Genomic DNA, 19,823 nt, shown 5'->3' with positions numbered 1-19,823 from the left:
TACACACTATTAAAAATGTTGTATAAGGTCTTTGGCAAAAAACGTGGCAATATCTGATTCTCTAGCAGTTGACACAATGACTATCAGGGAAGCTAAAACACATTTTTTTAATGTATTCATGCAAATTCATGAATACAAACAACCAATTCTTTCTCTTGGCACAGTTAGTAGATGAAGTTTGTCTGCTGGGAGGGCAAGTGCAGTAAGAAACAAGCTTTGGCCACAGCCATCAGACTGGTGCCATCAGAGAAGTCAAGTTATTAACCCTTTGCCTTCCCCCATACCCCTTTAACCTTGCTGAAGTGTGAATTCTTCCCAGAACTTAGCAAGGGCAGAGGTGTTTTTCTAACACTGAAGAACAGTGATTTCTTCATTTTTTTCCTCTTTCCCCACCCCATGGACATAAAATAAAGGTATATTCCTCTTCGTAAAGAGACCTCGGTGCTGTGAAGTGTTAGAAAAATGGGAATTTTGTCGTGATTAAATTGTTCATTAAGCTTGTTTCCTCAGAGCGTACAAAAACCATAGAAAAAATGAAGTAGCATTGTAGTCCTTGGACCTTTCTCTAAGGTATTTTAGTTCTGTCTCCATCTTGCTGCACAAGACTTTATAATCCTAACCCAAAAAAAGTATAGTGCAGGCTTCATCTGCAGCAGTAGGCAGGCTCTTGGCAAATCTACACGTATCAGTGCTTCCAAAAGGGTCAAACAGGAGATTTGTTCTCTTCAGTAGCTGCCTTTAGTCACCTTTGTGTTAGCCACCTGAGACCTCAAAGTGGAGTTTGATTGCTTAATCAGAGGTAGAAGACTAATGGTTTTCAGTCTTCCTGTTCAGCCTTTCTGCTACATACCACTGAGCTTGAGGAGATGCAGGGATGGAGTCTGTTATACCACCCTGTGTTTGTGCTCTGTCAGTAACCCCCTGGCCCTGTACATAAACAGAAATTTCACTCTCACCCTGCCTGCCCCTCCCCCCACCCCCCCACCCCAAATGTGTCACAGTATTTGAGGTGCAATGTATTTTTCTACCAAAAGCCAAGTAATTTTTTCCTGCATGTCACAAAGGAAAGGTTACTTTCCTTGCTTTCTTGATACAAATTGCTCTACCAGACAAGATGAAAGTTACTTCACTGTGTAGTATTCAGCCTCCAACAGAGAATGACTAGAGCACAAGATTAGAATAGATTAAGCGTAGCCCACAGGAGCAAATTGTATCCAAGGCCTGTTCTGGATTTCAAGGCCCTTGTATACCTGTGTCAAAGTGAAGTTCCATACAGTTTCCGTTATTTCTTTCTTTGGATGATATGGCGCTTAGTACGCAGAGTACTCACTTCTCTGTGTGTGCTCATCAAGTCGTTGGAGCTATCTGAGGCTTGTAATCATCACTAGAACAATATAACCCATTGGCCTTTACAGGCTATGTAGGCTTCTGTAACTAGCTCATTTGAGGCCAGTGCAAAATGGCAAAAAGATATCCAATTAAATATCTTGCTCGTTGCAGCTTAATAACAACAGATGAGACAAATTGGCTCTTGCTTGACCAATAGTTTCTTTTCTTATAGCAGTTCTTTCTTAGAAGATCATGACTACGTTAATTCAGCATATTCTGGTCTATTTTAAGTCTTTGAATCTACTTCTATTTTACACAAAGAAAACCGAGGATTTGCTTAGCTCCAAGACACATGACATCCTATGAGTGTGACTGAGCATGCCAGAAATCTGTTACAGCTGAAGAGGTGTTTCACATGTGTACACCAGTATTGCTGTCACCTGTTGCTGATAATATTGTAGCTGCAGAAATTCTGCATTGCTCATAGACTTGCTGGAAAACTCAAGCTTTTGAAGAAATATTTTGCTCTGCTTCTGGCAAAGTGTAGGACTTGTTGCAGCCATTGTTGGGGAGAGTCTTTTTTATGCAAAAGCAAAACACTTTGGTCTGCTTGGATGTCTAACCTGTCTGTAATCAGTCTAGATTTGAGTGCAATTATCTATCAAGCAGAAATTCCTGTCTTTCGTCAATTTGATTATTAACTTCCTAGGTAATCCTAGTATGTAGTATTCAGCTAATTTACCTCAAATAAGTTGCGTTTGGACCTGGCCACTTAAGTTCTGAAGCTGTGTAACTGCAATGATCTCTTGTGGAAAAAAAGCCCCCCCTCCTTTTTTTTGTTTTTCCCCTGAAGACCACTGTGTGTGGACTCAGTGTCAGCAGAAGATCAGAAAACCAAGAACAGCTTTTGAAAATAGATGCATTTCAAGCAAGAGAGGCTACCCACAGCACACCTGTTTGTCAAAGTGCAAAAAGCTACAGGCAGGGCTTCAGTCTGCATCAGCCTGGTTTCCCTGAACTGTGATAGCAAGATGTTACCCTTCTCTGTAACTTGCTAGCTTACTGGTTACTGGCCTTGTCTTCTAGGAAAGGCTAAATCTTTCAAACTCTGCTCAGATGAGTTTGAGGAGAGAGGTGGAAAACTTCAAGATGAGAACCAGTAGACAAGAGGCATGTATCTTGAACATATGGGAGATACCTCCTTGTGGTTAGTGAGAAATGTGATCCCTGCATTGGAGCATTTAGTAGGGATTGCTCACAGGAACTCCGATGATATTTAACACTTCTGCATTACAGTCTCTGAAAACCTCTAAACTCTCTTTGCTGTGGGAGAATGCTGCGTCTAAGAAATTAGTATTACAAAGTTTTGGCACAGGGCTTTGAAAAGTTTCCCTTCCCATATTACCACATGCATTACTGACTCCAGAGGTAGTCTAGATGGAGTCAATGTATCTATTTCTAAGGATAAACAGGCTTAGTAGTTTTTGTCTGTTGGACAAGATAGTTAAGAAATAATCAATTCAATTATATATTTTTTCTAAATGCAAGTTTACAAACTGGAATGCTTACAAAATTCATCGATTAATGCTTAAGCAGATTTAAGCCTAAGTTTTAAGGATCTCTTTTTCCTTGGGGGGGTATGTAGAACTCTATGATAGGAATCTAAACATCATATACTCTACATGAAGAGACCAATAAGAAGAATGTTCAATATGGCCAATATGCTATGAATAGTGAAATGGTGAGGGAAGATAACCAAACGTGTAAGTTTAGTAGTTCTGAGTGATAGAAATTACTTTTAGAATTCTTTTCTGGACTTTGGGACCTAAGTAACTTTTCTTTTAAAACATAGTTATGGTGGTTATGTTTTAGAGCAAGTAGCAAAAGCTGCTATACATCAAGGTGTAGGATGAGCTGATCTGATCTAAATGCTCACCTCTGCTGAAAGACAATATCCTGATACTACCTGTGAGATCTGGCATTTGCTCATTGTTCCCCTGAGCCAATACATCTCAATAATGCAGAGGGGCAAAAATTGACAGGGGAAGGGGGTGGGGGTGGGCTTGTGCTGGGTTAGTGAATTGATCTGGCTTATTTATGGAAGACTCAGCCAAGCACTGCAGCTGCTACAAGGGCAGGGTGGAGGAGGAACCTTTTGCTTAAAGTGCAGGATTGGAGAAGGAAGGTGGAAGAGAATGTTCTTTCTGTAGTGAGATGTTGGTATCATCTCAGCTTCTCATAACGCTTAGTTTTCCTTTTCAGGGGATATACTAGAGCTGATTTCCTCTGCCCACAGCATCTTTCCAAAAGGAGTCATTACAGGGGTTCAAAGGGAGATCCAGCAAGTGTGCAGAAGAGAGATCTATTGATTGGTCTGTGAAAGGCCACAGCTGTCTGAGGAGACTAGATGATCTTAGTTGGAATTTGGGGAGGTATTGAGTTTGGTTGCTGTATAGGCTTTCCCTGCTTTTCCTTTCTCGAGGCACCTGCTAATGACCACTACCCCCAGTGCGCAGTTATTGGAAAAGTTACATGCCAATAGTTCCTCTTGGCATTTTACATTTCATGCCAGCAGTGGGTTGTGATATGCATGTAAGATGGGCTGCTAGAAGTTCTGTATTTGTTTGCATACAGATGAGTTTATTAAATCAAGTAAAGCCTGTTGATAGGGTTCCTAAGGGTTTTACCTTCATTTCAGGTTACTTTGGGTTATAGACTTATGCTTCCTTGCTTTCAACAGGGTTAAGCAGGGGTAGTGTCACAGCTTTGTTGGCTAAAAATATAGAGAAATTAGATCTTGTAAGGATGGGTTTTTGTTTTGTGGTGGGGTTTTTTGGTGTGGTTTTTTTGTTGCTTTTGTTTGTTCGTTTAGTGGGGGGTTTTGGGTGTTTTGCTTTTGCGTGTGGGTTTTTTTTATTATCACAGTGATTTAGTTGGGAAAACAAAGTAGAAATCTTATGGGCATGTCCATACCATAACAGCCTAAGAGGCCTTCTGGATCAGCTAAGCCTCCTCTGTACTCCTGTTCAGTACTGGATATGCTAAGCAACTGATGGCCTTGGAGTTTACATGATGGTAGAGAATGCAGTCTTGATTTCTTACCAGAACAGGTGGTACAGGGTGACACTGAATATATGGTTCCAAGAGGTATTCCTGCTTTTGAAATTTCTGCATTTGAAGGGGGTAGAAGAGAAAAACGTCTTTATGGAAGGTGGAGTGGTATGTGACAAACGACGATGTCAGGTTTCCATTGGCTGCTGACTATTTAATTGGCTGAGTTTTAAGGAAAACGAAAAATGCTCAACCATAGATAGAGCATACTCTGTAAATGAGGGAGGTAAGCAGAACATTTGTCAGAAATTTACCATGGAACAAGATGGCAATGCCTTTCCCTGTGTGCCACCCCTGCCCTGAAACATGTTGCTCCATCGTATTTGAGACTACAATGAAAATGTGTTGTTGGCATAAGATCTGTAACTGAAGGGGATCCTGATTCAGAGTACTGCAGTCTTTGCTGGGGTTTTATGTTTCTTAACATATTTGTACTTGTGATTAGTTTGTTTTTGTGAGACCTTTCCTTTGTGTTCAGTCAATAATTGGAAGGGCTGATTAGAATATATGGTATCTTCATATCCAGTTTGGCCTGCTGCTTTTGAGAGGGAAGGAAAAACCTTTAGGGTTTGATTTTATTTTTTTTTTTTTTACCCCTTGCTTCATATTAGGGAATTGAGGACCTGGAGAATAAGAATCCATGCAGATAATCAAAATGGACACAGTTGCAAAGTCTTTTCCGTTTTGTGTTGTCAGTGTGGAAGAGTTAAATATTTCTAAAGAGAAATATTTTGTTTGCTAAAAATGAAACCTCAAGCACTGGAAAAATATATTCTTGTGTATGTGACTGTGCAGGTCGGTATTGAAACAGGAAGGGTCAGAGCATAAACACTTGGAAGAGGGCTGGCAAATACAACATGATTTATTACAAAGCTCCTTCCCATGCCTCCAAAAAAGACACATCCTTATACAAAAAAATGGAAAGATTGTTTGTAGAAGGCCACGTCAGTAAGCTTAAAAAAATGACAAATGATGAGAGTTGTAAGTGAAGTTTTATGATGTGAATCAACCTGGAGAAAGGTTTTAGTGTATCTAGACCACAGCTCACCCCCCCAAAGAAAAAAATTCACATGGAAAAATTCTGACATTTGCTTAACTTTATGGCCCAGTTGGGGATATTATCGCAGTAATGTGAATGAATTTTGTTGCTAAGCCTGAGAGCATGTGAAAGAATATTATGTTAGTAAAAATCACTTCTTTCAAATCAGCCACTCTGTGCAAAAAGCCCTGAAGAGGAGATGCATTTCATTTATGTCCTAATTATGTCAGTCATTTGATTTTAATATTTAGAGTTAAATGGAAAAAAGGCAGTTTCTGAAGGAAAACTGGGAGTAGACAAGAAAAGTTGAAACAATATATTAAGGCACCTGCAGTAAATGATCTCATTTTGAACGAAAAATCGGATAATCATCTAAGAAACGTAAGGGTGCAGTGTTCTAATGATGGAAACAGAATTTAGTAGAATAACAGAAAAAAATCCCTTTATTTTTAGTTCTTAACACATCTGTAAACAACTGCAGGTGCCTGTAGACAAGTATGTGGTTTTGTTGCTTTGATGCAGTTTAAATGAAGTTAGTATCATTTTGTGCACAAACTTGTATAGAAAGAATGAAGGACACTGATTTTTTTAAATCGTGGAAATTTCATTTTCAGCCACCTGCCTAACTGGATAATAATAAGCCCAATAACCTAATGGTCAGTATTATTTTCACAGCTTAAGGTGATGAAGTTTCAGGATGAGTTAGAGTCTGGGAAAAGACCCAAGAAACCAGGCCAGAGTTTTCAGGAACAGGTTGAACACTATAGAGACAAGCTGCTCCAGAGGGTAAGAAATGTTCTTTATGTTTGGCTCTGATTCTGTGATAGGCTTTTGTTGAGTTTATCAAATGTAAGGTGGCATTAAGTGTAACAACACATGGTTCTCATTAAAATTCTGCTGTAATGTCAAACTGCATGTCTAAGTCCAAGTGGATTCTGCAGAGTAGACTATAATCTCTTTTTAATCAAAATGATGTAGTATTTCACACTGTGCAGATGGGTATGATTAGAATGTATTGAAACCTTAAGAGGTCACTTCTGGATCTACTACATTAAGCAAACTGTTAGGTGTGGGAAAGGAAAGGGAGAGCTGTCAATTGAAGATGTTCATCAGACTCTTCATTTTGCTTTTAGTAATTGATCCACTGTGCTAAAGGCTTCCAAAGGAAGAGAAAGAATAGTATTAAGCAGCATATGTGCTTCTGATTCTCCAGTGTCTAAGATTTCCTGCATAATTCCAGCTCATACTGTTGCCCAAAATGTATAATTCTGTAGCATTACCATTTTTAGTAGTCCTCTCTGGACTATGAAGTCAGAGCAGCTTTAAAAATTAGCATCATATATGTGATGTCATGTGATCTCAAATCTTTGAAACATAATGGAAGATCATGTTGCCTGAATGGACAACGCATTTAGTGAGAGAGAGCAAGTGGCAGTTGCTTCTCTAATTTGGTTTCACAGCCTGACAGATCAATGATGAAATTAGGTACCCATGCAGTTTCTTGGAAGCTAAATACAAACGGGCAGTTTTCACCAGGTGTTTCTGTCACCTGGTCTTTGCATTACTTGGTCCTCCGTATCTGACTAATTCACTAAAGTAATTTTGTGCAGTACCCTGAAGAAATAGACTTGTGAAAATTAAGAAAGCTGATCCCTGAAGGAGATTTACACATTTGGAGGTTGATGTTAGCAGTTAAGACTTCAATTTTTATAAGTAATTTTCCATTTAAATGTAGTTGCATCCTAAAGCTTCCCCCTTCCTCAATGTTTTCTGTAATTGGAGAAAGAAGTGATTTGTACAGTAAGCACAGAATGTTTAATGAGACATTAGTTTAAAGAAACAGAAATTGTAATCCTGGTAACTTTGTTAGATGCCTTGTGTTGAATTAATTCAACCAGCCTGCAACAATTTAGATTTTTAACAATTATCTCACTTTTACCTTCGATGATAAAGGTAATACTTACTTAAGAAATATTTAGTAATTATAATAGGTGTTCTTTAAAACAATAACAAACCTGTTAAGGGAATAACTTACTCTTTTGCTCTAATGCCATAATAAAATTAGTTTGTATAATAATAATAATAATAATGTAATGCTGGTTCTGACTGCATTTCCCACTAACTTGGTGGTTAGTCATTGGTTTTTGTCTAATTTACTATAGAATAAGCTTTCCAAGAGTAAATTTCCTAGTAGTTTGTATATTATTAAGGGAATAGGAACTTATTTAAAATACTGTTTATTCCTATTTATCAAGATGAAGTAATTAGTTATGCAATCAAATAAGCTAGGCACATCTTAAGAGCCCATTGATTTTGGTGGAATCTAACAATTGTTTTCAATAGTAGGTATAATGATGAGGGACACGTTAAAATGTTACTGGTAAATCTTCCATGTAAAGAAAATGTGAGACTAGATTAGTGTAGCTGTCCTGGTATTTCCTGCACTTGTGTTATTTCCCCTCCCTCCTTCCCCTCTTCCCCTCCTCCCCCATTTGATTTAGCTAAATCACCCTTTCTTTGTTGTCTTTATGGGGTATGCAGGGTATATCTGTTTATTTTTTGCCATGGAAGGAATTTTTTTAATGCAAATACTGAAAGAAGCACATCTCTTGATCTGTGTTCAGACTTGCTGATGGTTTAGGTTTATTTTTATATAGTGAATTTTCTAACTATTTGACAGACAAACAAGATGTGCTCAGGGTATATATTTTCTTTCAAAACTGTCCTGTTAGTATGTAGAAACGGACCGTATTTGTGGTTTGTTTTTTTTTTGACAGAGTAAATGTTGTTGCAGAATCTTGTTTGTATTTGTTTTGTCTGTAGATGTCTTGTAGTTATGAGATTATCTCAATTTTCATTCTGGATTAATGAAGATGAATGCATATGTTTTAAGTAGAAAGATGTTCCTCATATTCTTTCATGTTTAGTTTAGAAAATGTATTACAGCTGTAATGCTTCCCTGAAATTCGTAGAATTGAAGACGGTTCGTTTCCAATTAGATACTCAGACTTTCTCACGTAGGGTGACATCTTTCATGTTCTTGTCCGTGTTTGAGTTATAACGAAGCAGTAGTAAAGATTTGGAGAGCGGGTATGGTGTGACTATTAGTTTCTTCCCAGATTATGTGCTGTGTTTCTTCAGTGCTTAGTGCTTTTCTGCTGTTTGTGAGTAGCTTTGTTGTCTTTACTTAATAATTAGTCATACCTCATCTGAAATAATGAATGCTTCTATTAATTTAGGAAAAAGAAAAAGAGTTGGAAAGAGAACGGGACAGAGACAAAAAGGACAAGGAAAAATCTGAATCCAGGTCCAAAGATAAGAAGGAAAAGGAGGAATGTACACCAACAAGAAAAGAGAGGTATGGCTTTACTCAGAGTAAAGTGGGTGGGAGGAAAATCTTCACAGGTAGCATCTTTGTATACAATGGCAGCCTTGAAATTACATTGTATCATGCATCTTACTTTAAAAGAAAACCACAAAACCACCCAAACAAAAAATCCACACCCACACCCCCCCCCCCAAAAAAAAACCCACTATCAAAAAAACCTCCCAAGCAAACAAAAAACACCCCAAAAAGGTGCTTTGGATGATAAAACATGCTTCTAAATTTTAAAGGAGTTGTCATTTTTATCCCACCCCAAGTGACATACCCTTTTGAATTGAATCCCCCTTTGGCTTGTTTAGGCCATGAGGAAACATGGTAAAATAATGACCAGTTGAAAACAGGGCAAATTCAACTCTCTTCAGCAGTAAATTGACTGAAGTGTATTAGTCAGAAAATTGTAGTGAAGTCATACCACAAATTATTTGTGGAGGTTTAAATGTTACTCATCTCAAGGTGAAAATTCTTCAAAACAGCTAGTTTTAGGGTAGTTGATTGTACATTCTGATCTTCTAATATTTAGATAGCCAAACTTTTCTGTTGTATCAAGTGTAAATGCAGTAAAATGCCTTGCTTTTAAGGAAACTATGACAATGTTTTTACACTAGAGTAAACAAAGATGAGTCACAGGCCTTAATTTTTTTCAACCAGAGAAGAATCTGGTGCACATGTTGAACTTTTATTTTTTTAAAGTAATAAAAAGCCTACTACTTTTTATTAACTTCGGAGGATCTAATGTTACATTGGCAAAAGAAAATATCTACAGAAAAGAATCCATTCTCTTAATACACATTTTCACTTCTGTGTCTCTATGTATAAAACTGTGTCTGCTTTCTTTACAAAGGAAAAGGCGACACAGTGCTTCACCTAGTCCATCTCGCAGCAGTGGCAGCAGGCGAGCAAAATCTCCGTCACCAAAATCAGAACGCTCAGAGCGCTCTGAACGGTCCCACAAAGAGAGTTCACGTTCTCGGTCATCGCACAAAGATTCTCCCAGAGATGTCAGTAAAAAAGCCAAAAGGTAAGCTGGTATCTTGTCTGTTTCGGGTTTAGGAAAGTTAAATACATAGGTATATTTTGGTTGGGTGTTTTGTGTGCATGCTTTTTAGCAGAGTGCATTTGATAGACAAGTATTTTCTCATAATGGACTATATGCAGGTTCCTAGTTAATATCTTTGGGTACTTGGTGTCTGAAATGTGTACAGCCTCTTGCCTCAATAGCTCAAGACTCTTCACTTCTGTGTTCTTGTTTACCTGTTTACCGATAATTTTGAGAAATACTGCTGTGAACCAAAGGACTTTGCTGCTTTATTAGCCTTTTATTTTCAAAGGACAAATCTCGTGTAGCCTGTAGAGCTTCTAGAATTATAGCGAGCATGCAGTCTTTCCCTGATGATTTGCTTACATGAAGCTCCTCTTCTGTGGTTTGTTTTTTTAAATGAAAAAGGAAAAAATCTAGATTAGATACTGCTTCTGTGTTTTTGTTTCAGAGGTAGGTATTTCCTAATCTCCAGACTGACAAATATTTGTCTTTGGTTAGCATTAAACTTGGGGTGAGATTTTATTATCATATTGATGCTTTTGTAGCTCAAAACTCAAAAGTTCAGCTTCCATTTCTATGAGAGCTGTAGAATATCTTATTGGTATAAGCTTGCTCAGATATGCTGAGGAAAGTTTCTTTGCTGTTGAGAAAATCATAGTACATATTTACAGTAATCAGATTCTTTTGCTGTAAGTTAGGAATTAAAATAGAAATAGAAAAGTATTTGAGTTTTTTTTAAGAGTTCATACAATGATCATTCAATTTAGATTATTTCAGAACTGTCACCTAACCCACACCAAATACATTAGTTTTCAGTGTCCATTCTTATTCTGTGGGGTTACATCACAAGCTGAACATGTTTGAGGATCAAAAGTATTTCTGCATAAAACAAACATAATTTTTTCATTTCTGTTCTATATGGATGTAGGCTGCTATTAATACAAGAGCCAAGGTGGTTGAGGCATATATGGAAGGTTGTGAATTCCTTATGTTGGTTTAAGAAGGACATGAGTTGATGTTATTTTTCTTGTGTTCTAAGCACTGAAGTTAAGTCCAAAATACATGAAAAAATTCATAATGCAAAAATTTCCGTTTTTCTCAAAAGCAAGATATTGTTCTGTTACTTCCCCTTACTAGAGAAAATTGTATTCTACCTTGTTTGGCTCAACAAACGAATGCTAAATAACTGCAGAAAAAGCTGGTATTATCAATTAGTGTTTGACACAAAACTTGGTTGTTTTGCAGGTCTCCATCTGGCTCCAGGACACCCAAAAGATCAAGAAGATCACGATCCAGATCCCCTAAAAAGTCAGGGAAAAAATCCAGGTCTCAGTCCCGTTCTCCTCACAGATCTCACAAGAAGTCAAAGAAAAGCAAACACTGACAATGTTAATATTTTTTATGATGCTGTCACTTACTGGAAATGCGGTTTTGTTTTTGTGCCTGAAGAGTCTGTTAAAAAACAAAAAGGCATTCCTGATTTTTTTTTTTTGTGAATGCACGTGTATGCTCATGAGTATCAGCATCTGTAGACCTGTCATTGTTTTATATTGTACAAAATATCTTCATTGTGACTATTTCCCAAAAGAAACATTTTTGTGTTTAGGAGTTTCATCAGAAATGTGTGTAACTGATCTGCTGGCAGTAGTGGTATTTTGTTTTAGAATGTTGTGACATAGCAGAAATAACTCAAATGTTCCCCCTTTTTGTAGCTTTGACAATTTGAATTAGATTTCAAATAAAATCTGAACAGAAAATTAAGGTGTTGTTTTCTTGCCCCACTGGCGATACAGATCTCTAAAGGAATTCATAGTTTGTTTGGAAGTACTGTGTATTTCAGACATACTATGGCGCTTAGATCTTTCAGTATAGTGGTAGCTCTGTTTCTGTTTCCACTAGTTTGACTATCCAGATAAGAGCACCCTTTGAATCCAGTAGATGGATTTTCTTTCCTACCGTGATATTTTACTGTAAGAACAGTTGAACAGTCTGGTACCTACCATCATAAGCTTTACAAGTAAATCTTTGCTTTGTATTTCTCCATTTTAATTGCAGGGAATATCTGTGACACCAGAGTAGTGGTTTTGTTAATTTTTAAAAAAGCCTCTGCGGAGATGCATCATGTATATGTATATCATACATACATGATGTATCAAAACCAAGCCATATTTATGGCATGCATGGGAACAATAAAAAGACAGCAAGCCTGAGGCTCTGTGACTTCTTCCTTAACTATAGATATGATAACTGCAACCTACAGTACACTGTTTTTTTCCTAAAACTGATTTTTACTCCAAAAGGACAGCTTTTACATTATTTTACTGAATTTATTCCTCTGTTGTGGAAATTCTTTGAAATGGGGAAAACTAAGTTTTTATGTATTTTATTTATTAATATTTTAGAATCAAGAGGCTGTTTAACTTTTTTTTAATGTTAGGATTTCCCTTCTCCAAACCTGTTCTCTGTTTTAGGCATTGATGTGGCTTTAAATCGCTTCACCTTGGTCTCTTATCTTGCAACCTTGGGGGGGGGGGGAGGGGCTGGCGGGCAGGGTTCAGTGTTTATACTTGGAGGTGTGGGAAATTTGTAATAAAAACATAAAATTAAAAGGGATCTGGGCTCCTGTGAACTGTTTCTGAAAGCAAAAGCCGTACTTAACTACAGGCACAGAATGCTGGATGATGGCCTGCCATGATACTTGTGTATCAACGGGTTTTATATTGTAAGCATTTTGTAAATGTGCCAGGCAAAGGCTTATGTTGTACATGTATATAGCCTAAGAGGCCACACTTTCAGAAGGAGGATCTAAAAGGTCTTTTGAAAAATATGCGTATTTACTTTTAGAAGAAAAAAATGAAAAAAATTTATTTCCTCCATTATTTTCCTGATGGGAGACTCTGTTATAGGATTATGTAAATTGTTGCAAATGTGAAAATTAAGTGGAGAATTCTCTTTGCTAATGAAAACTGAGATGATCTTGAATACTGAAAATCTGCAGAATGCATGTGTACTGTAAAGACTTCCTTAGAATGAGTATTGAATAGATGCATTAATAATGAGAAAAGAATACACCTAATATCTGTTTATATGACATTATAAAGAATCTGTTTTAGAAACATGCAGAGTTTATTTTCTGTATTTTTCTTTCTCCCTGTAACATAAGGTGTTCCAGATGTACAGATTTTGGTAGCTAAACTATTAGAAACAAAGTTGTTTTTTTTTTTTAAATGCTGCATGTTCACACCTGGCACAAACTAGACAAGGTTTTCTAGAGCAAAAAATAGATACTAAAATAGGTTGGGGACAGGGAGAATCCTAACTTTACAATAGGAAGAAAATAACTTCAGATCCGATTAACTCCTTTAAAACCATTATCTTGTAGCTGTTTATAAATGGAGGAGTGATAAATGGCAATGTTCTAGGTGAAGTGAGACTAAAGATAGGATATTCCTGTGGCAAACTATCTGCAGAATCAATTGTGTATTTCATTTAATAGCTAAAAATCCTCAGGGTAGATGATCATTTAGCATTATAGGTTAGCTGTACTTTTCAATAATTAATTTTGATTTGAGCTTTTATAAAATTCTCATCAGTGATTATAAAAGAGTCTCAAGCCAAGTAGCTAGAGAGCTAAAGGAGCACACCCGTTCGAATTCATTCTGCAACAGCTTTATTATGCAATATCTTTTTTTCAGTATCTTTATTCTCTAGATACCATTCTCATATCTTTTGTTCTTTGCTTCATATCCTGGGCTTTAGAAAAAGCTGTTTTGTACCTAATAGTCTTTTAAGAGCAATTAAGAATTTGTGTATTTAACTGGATGCCTGGGGTTTTTTTCTCCTGTTGAAAAGAACATCTTTTGGTCCTCCTTACTCTTCATTTTCTTCCCTCTTAGAAATAGTTGTTTATAGTTTGGGTTTTCTGCAAAGAAAGGGTGGGGGAGACAGTATCTGCTGAGAAGTGTTTTGTAAAAGATGCAGATTAATACTGAAGACTGAAAATTAGGCTGCCTGTGAAATTTATTTTTCCTTAGATGATGTTGCAGTGACAAGGTATAGTCGCAGTATGCCATCACTGTGTGACTTGCGTTTCTGCAGTGTTTTGGGGTGAAATGGTGAAAAAAGCATCAGGTTGGTGCAGGATGGGGTAATTTACATATTGATCCTGGTATTCAGACAGTAGCATTGAGATGAATCCTTGTGGAAAAAAAGCTCTGACCTGAGGAGGTGTAGTCCAGCGCTTCCAAATGGTTTTTGTGATTGTACGGGAAGAGGAGATCCCATTATAATCTCTAACAGCCCCGTCAGTGAGCGTCCGACCCTTTGCTTTGGGAAGGGGAGGAGGCAGGAGTGGGTAAGGGGCTTCTCTGTCTTTTCCTGCCCTGCCTTATGGACGATATCCAAGGTAAATATTCATGCTTTAGTGTTTTGGTTTATCCAAAGCAGAGAAACGGAGCATAGCTTGCTGCACCCAAGTTCTAGTGCGGCTGAGTAACCCCCTTGCGGCCTACAGTAGCAGCTGGTGAGGCCCAGCGCGGTGTGGGATCCCATTAGAAATGGAAGGTATGTGGTATATTCCCAGTCAGGTGCTAGAGACCGCCATCTGGTACATTTTGGTGAAGCCTACTGAGTGCTCTACAGGATGTTCAGATATTTATGCAAGAGCCTTCTAGGTACGGAGTTGCAAGTTCACCTCTGTTTTTTCTGAAGCAGTCCTGGCCTCTGTGAGTGTCTCTGTAAGACTTAAACTCTTCCACTCTGAGCATGTGGGCCTTGTCTCAGTGGAGAAAAGCTGCTCGGTTGCATAGTCTCCTTCCGACAAAACCTTTCCTTACCACTATTACAGAAGTGTTTATATTTGAACTGCCTTTTTTAAACTCTGACTTCCTTTGACTTCTCTGCGCACCAGCTGCATATACCTTTTGTAATACCATCTGAGGAAGAGTTGGTTTCTGAAAGGCAGTGTCAGGTTATTACTTGAGCGCTAGCCACCATGCATATGTTCTCCCCCTGCCTTCCCCCTGGAGGTTTTGAAATGTAAGAATAAACCACTTATGAACAAGGGTAACAAATTATGTTTTCCAAAGCATATATTTAGAATCGCAACTATTGCTAACTTGAGTTCATCTGTCCCAGTGACACTGAATGTACTGCCTTCTGCGTTTACAAATCACCTTCTGTACTAACATAGCAGCTCTACCTAAGCACACGAGAACCCTTTAAAGTTGCTGGATTATTGCACTTACTGTGTTTTTCTGCATGTAAAAGTACTCCTGTGCTTTTTCAGTGATGAACTTAGGAGCATCCCCACCACTGGGATAGCTTTCAAATGTGTACTTGTCTTATTTAATACATTAGAAGTCTGATACAAATTTTACAGTTTCAGCTGTAAAATCTGCTTCAAATGTGGCATGAGTGCTGCCTGAGATATCTAAGTTATGGAGCACTAAAATGGGAAATGTAGTTTTATCCTTAGGAGGTTCTTGGGGATCAGTCTGTGTTTGAGGTGTGTTCTTGGCATGTTGAAAACAGTGCTGTCTCTGAACTGTGCCTGTAAGAGGAAGGTATCTTGAAGGAGTTCATGTAACATGACTTAAAAAGTAGAATATTGTGATGAAAAAAGCAAAATTGGCCAAAAATGGCACATTGTTCTGAGCATTGTTGACTTTAGGCAGCTTGCTTGTGTTTTTTTTCTCTACATGCATTTCCAGTCTTTTGGTGGAATCAATGATTTTAATAAATAAAAGTTAGAAATGTATTTCTGCAGGTGGATTAGGGTCTGAACATTGTATCTAGTTTTAGATTGCCAGCTTGCTGTACTTCCATATAGCTGCTTGAGGAATTCGGGGTGAGACTTTTCTCAGCTATTGAGGGTCTACCGTGAATTCTTATATAAGGACACACATATTTGACTGCACTAAGGTAAATGTAGTTCTGAAGGATACTTGAATTGCTGCCTCCTTAGTATAGATGGGTCTATTTCCAATGCATTTTCTTTGTTGAAAAAAAAAAAACAACAAAAAATCTAGATTTTGGGGCAGATATGAAGGTCCACCTAGAAAAGTGAATTACCTACAGCTGAAGACGGCAGCAGTGGAATAATCTAGACAAGAATTTTATAGTTCTCTTATTTTAGAATCAGCTGTTCAGTATCATGATGTTTATCAGATTACAAACCTGATATCAGCAGTCAAACCCTGAAAATTATCTCAGTTTACTTTTCTGAATAAGGCTGTTGAGTTAATAAACTTCTATTTTATTAAAATAGCTCAGTATTTGAAAAATTATTCTTGTTCTTATTGCTGCGTGAGCCATTTTAAGACTTCCAGAATACCGCTGGTTCATGCCGCTGCTGTACCTGCTGCTCCTCAGTATGTAAGCTGCGCTTGTAAGAATCATAACTAAAATGCTAATTTAATTTTGCCCACGTTTATTTTTCCCATGTAGGATGCAGAAGTCTAAAACAATTGCATACTATTTTTTCTCTGCCTGCTTCTGTCAGCACAGTCAGTTTTCATGGGTAGGCCTGTTCCATTTGTCACTTCTGATGTCTAATCTTGTGCAAGGATGTTTTACTGTGTAACTCTGTCATAAGCTGGAAAGTTTTCTGTTTGTGGTTATTTAAAGAGGAAATGGTAGTTTCACATGAACTTTTTTGTCTTACTTGCTTTTGGTTTTGTATTTTATGCAGAAAATTTTCCAAATGACATGGCGACAATAAAATTGTCAGTTTGCCGATATCCAGAAATGGTTTTATTTTTAACATGGAGAAGAGCGATGTTTGTGTGTGTTATGCTAAGGGCAGTTTCTTGGCTTTGCCAGCTCTTCTGCTGGTAGATGCTGATTCTCTGCCTGTGTTGTCGAACTGTAATTGCTGCTGCTGTTCTACTGTCAACAGTGACCTCTTTGCTTCTTGGAAACTCGTTAACGAGGCATGGGCTGCTCACTGCGTAGTTGCTTGTATAATCCTCTCTTGAACAAAGAAAACCTCCTACTTGGAACTGCTGCTCAGATATTGAGATGACGAGCAGCTTTTCAATAGCTAAAACTGTTTGCAGGAACGTGAGGCGAAGGAAGCGGAGCCCATGCCATGCCGTAGCATGAGGTGGTGTGTTACGGCTGGGCCATTGTTGCAGCGTGTTGCTGCTGTGGGGTGCAGGTCTTGTTCCTGCCTTCCCTGTGCTTCCTGTTCTCTTACTTTTTTTGTCCTCTCTGCTGCCTTTTGTGCCCTGTAAGTAGCCAGTTCAATTCATTAAGGGAAAACACTTCTTTTGCGTGCTTGTTTTCACTTGGTTGACTTCCGCTGGCTTAGTGAGTTGAATTGGCTCAGTGCAGGGAACAGGGTGGACAGTGAGCAGGATGATCCACATTTTTGGTAACAGTTCACTTGTAACATGCAACTCCAGCAACAGTAATTTCATTTGGAGTGGTGTTTTGATAAGATGGGCTGAATCAGTGCTGCAGTCTGCATCCCGCTCACTTCCACTCTGGTCACGTACTCCTGTCGCTTTTCTGCCACCAGCTCTAGCACTTGTTTAACCACTTTCCTTGTGGAAAGGTAGGATGAGAACAGGGTAGGCAGGTTTATGTGATGAGGTGCATGGGAGGATGGAAATGCAGAACTGGGGCTGTCTCTCTTAAGAGCAGTGAGCTGTTATGCTGGCTGTGCCTCCGTCGCCCCTTTTCTCCAATGATGCTTGAACCCATCAGTCAATTCTGAGAGGAGCAAATGCCTCCAAGATAATTTGGTTTCTGCAAGATCTGTAGAAGACCAAAAAGAGGAAAGAGACCTCAGGTGCCCCCCACAAGATGTGAAAGGCTGGAATATGAACTCTTGATGTTGTTAGAGCCCAGAGGATTCATTTGGGAGAGATTACAAATCTTAGTTACTAACAATCTTCACTTAAAGCTCGTAGTGAAGAAACACAGTATATTGTGACCTGGACCTACTTGCTCTATTTTTACTTTTACTCTGTGTGACTGGAAACCTTCATGTAGCTGCCTCCCTTAAATACAGACCATCAGTTTTACTCTTAAAGACCTTGTTAAGAGGTGCCTGCAAGCACATGTGAAATCTGTTTCCAGATTCTGGTTCTTGGACTTCTGAGGTTGGATCTAGGTCTGAGACTTCAGTCATTAGAACTTGTGTATGGTAAGTGTGCCTGTGGAAAGGTGAGCATGGAGAAAGGGTAAGCGTAAGGCCTATGTAATAGGCCTCAGAAATCTTTTCATGAAAGGATTTACCTTAGCAGAATAGGTTAATTCTGTCTGACAGACTGTGCTGGGTATACAATTTAGCTGTGTGGGAAGAGGAGGGTGGAATTCATGAATGTAATTTGGATTTGTGGAAGATGGATCAGGGAATTAGCCTGGGCTCAGGATTCAACTTCCTAGATCATTACCATCACGATTATGACGGAAGCCATCACTGGAGGTGGAAACCAGTTTTCATCTTTTTAGCCATGCTAAAAAGGTACGCCTTTTATGTTTCAGGAATGACTTAGCCAGATGTCTTCACCTGCTAAATATTGTGAGAGCTAACACCGCACTGTTGCAAACGAGCTCAGAGACTGGAGGTGAAGCCTCTGAACTTAATACGGTATAGAGGTTTTTACCACAGCTGATAGTGGTAATTTTCATCATAAAATCTGTATCTCTTGGGTTGCTGGTAACTTATTTTTTGCCTGGCATTTTAGTTTATCTTCCCTGCACTATGGGAAAAGAACTGTCTGCTGATTAACTGAATAGAGATTGTTTGCTTGGGCAAACTCTGGAAAAGAATTGGCTATAAAATTTAAGACATGAGAAAGGGATTGAATTCTGGCCATTGTGTGAATTGAGGTGCTGTGGGTTTCTTGTCCTCTGTTTTTGAAGAAAGTAACTATAATAGATAATTTTTTTAAAAAATGTTTACAATGAAGTCTGATTTCTAGGCAATTACATTTCACTGGGGGTGCTCAGTTTCACACCAGCCTGTACGAAGTCCTCACTGTGATATGGAGTAGAAATTTGGTAACATTACATATAGTCCCTTTTTCTCAAATCCTGAAGATCTTCGAGAGTTAATAGTGAATGATTTATGTTACTGAATTTTCAAGAGATGCAATGGATTAATTTCCATATCTTTCCTAGACAGTCATCTATAGCAAGAGACTCTTCCCTGGGATTTAAAAGGGTCCCATCTCTAGTCAAATGACGACCAGCTATTTTGCTCTATCATTGGAATGCTTAGATCCAAGGGAAGGTTGTTGCGTGCTTCTGCTGCTTGCTGTCCTCGGGGAGGCAAGAGGCAAGTGAGGCCCACAGCACCCTGCAGCGCAGCAGGAGGTGTGGGGTGACGCCCTGCATGGCACCGGTGCCTGGGCAGAGCCCCCAGGTATGGGGATGCTAATGAGGGGGAGAGGTGCACTGACCAGCTGAAGAGATTTAGGGGTTCCTAGGCACTGCAAACCGTGGGAGTGGAGGATTGAAGACATTAATTAAGCTAGGTTCATGGTTTTGGTTGTAGGGAGTTTAGAGATACCCTAATGCGTGTGGCTGAGGTTGCTGTTACATGTGACCTGCCAGAGGTTTTGGAAGTTCTTGATGTGAAACAGTACGTTGCCTGTTTTAAGGTACGCAATTATAAAAGTAGAATCTCTTAATTTCCTTTAGAACATGAAACCGTTACACAACAGCTGAGAGAAGATTTCTAATTTTAATAAAAGTCAAAGAGAGCCTTACCTACACCGCAATATCTTCAGGACATTAATAAAGCTCAGGAATTCCTTCAGCTGCACAAACAGGAATTTAGAAATATTTATTGAAGTTAACTTTATTCAAAATGTCACCTGTGCAACTGGAGGTGAATATGAAGGAGAAACGGCAGGCTGGAGGAACAGCTTGCTACAGATAGGTTGTCCACTTCACTATATATTTCT

General features: G+C 38.5%; 1 protein-coding gene across 6 annotated transcripts in view; it reads left to right on the top strand.

Annotated features, from left to right (window-relative positions):
* The window catches only part of U2SURP (U2 snRNP associated SURP domain containing), a 46,972-nt gene extending 34,859 nt beyond the window's left edge, over positions 1–12,113 (top strand). For 5 of the 6 annotated variants that reach the window (XM_064457672.1, XM_064457671.1, XM_064457669.1 and 2 more), the window contains 4 exons: positions 6,155–6,265; positions 8,719–8,837; positions 9,706–9,882; positions 11,149–12,113. In XM_064457672.1, coding sequence (XP_064313742.1) covers positions 6,155–6,265; positions 8,719–8,837; positions 9,706–9,882; positions 11,149–11,287 — 546 coding nt within the window. In that variant the 3' untranslated portion in view covers positions 11,288–12,113. The remainder of the gene's footprint in view (positions 1–6,154; positions 6,266–8,718; positions 8,838–9,705; positions 9,883–11,148) is intronic. The other variant, XM_064457673.1, reaches the window with a different exon arrangement.
* Positions 12,114–19,823: the final 7,710 nt, after the last annotated feature.

Source organism: Phalacrocorax carbo, chromosome 7 (genome assembly GCF_963921805.1).
Source record: "Phalacrocorax carbo chromosome 7, bPhaCar2.1, whole genome shotgun sequence".
NCBI classification, from domain to species: Eukaryota; Metazoa; Chordata; class Aves; order Suliformes; family Phalacrocoracidae; genus Phalacrocorax; species Phalacrocorax carbo.
Note: the sequence above shows the minus strand (reverse complement) of the source record. Positions and strands in the feature narration are given on the sequence as shown.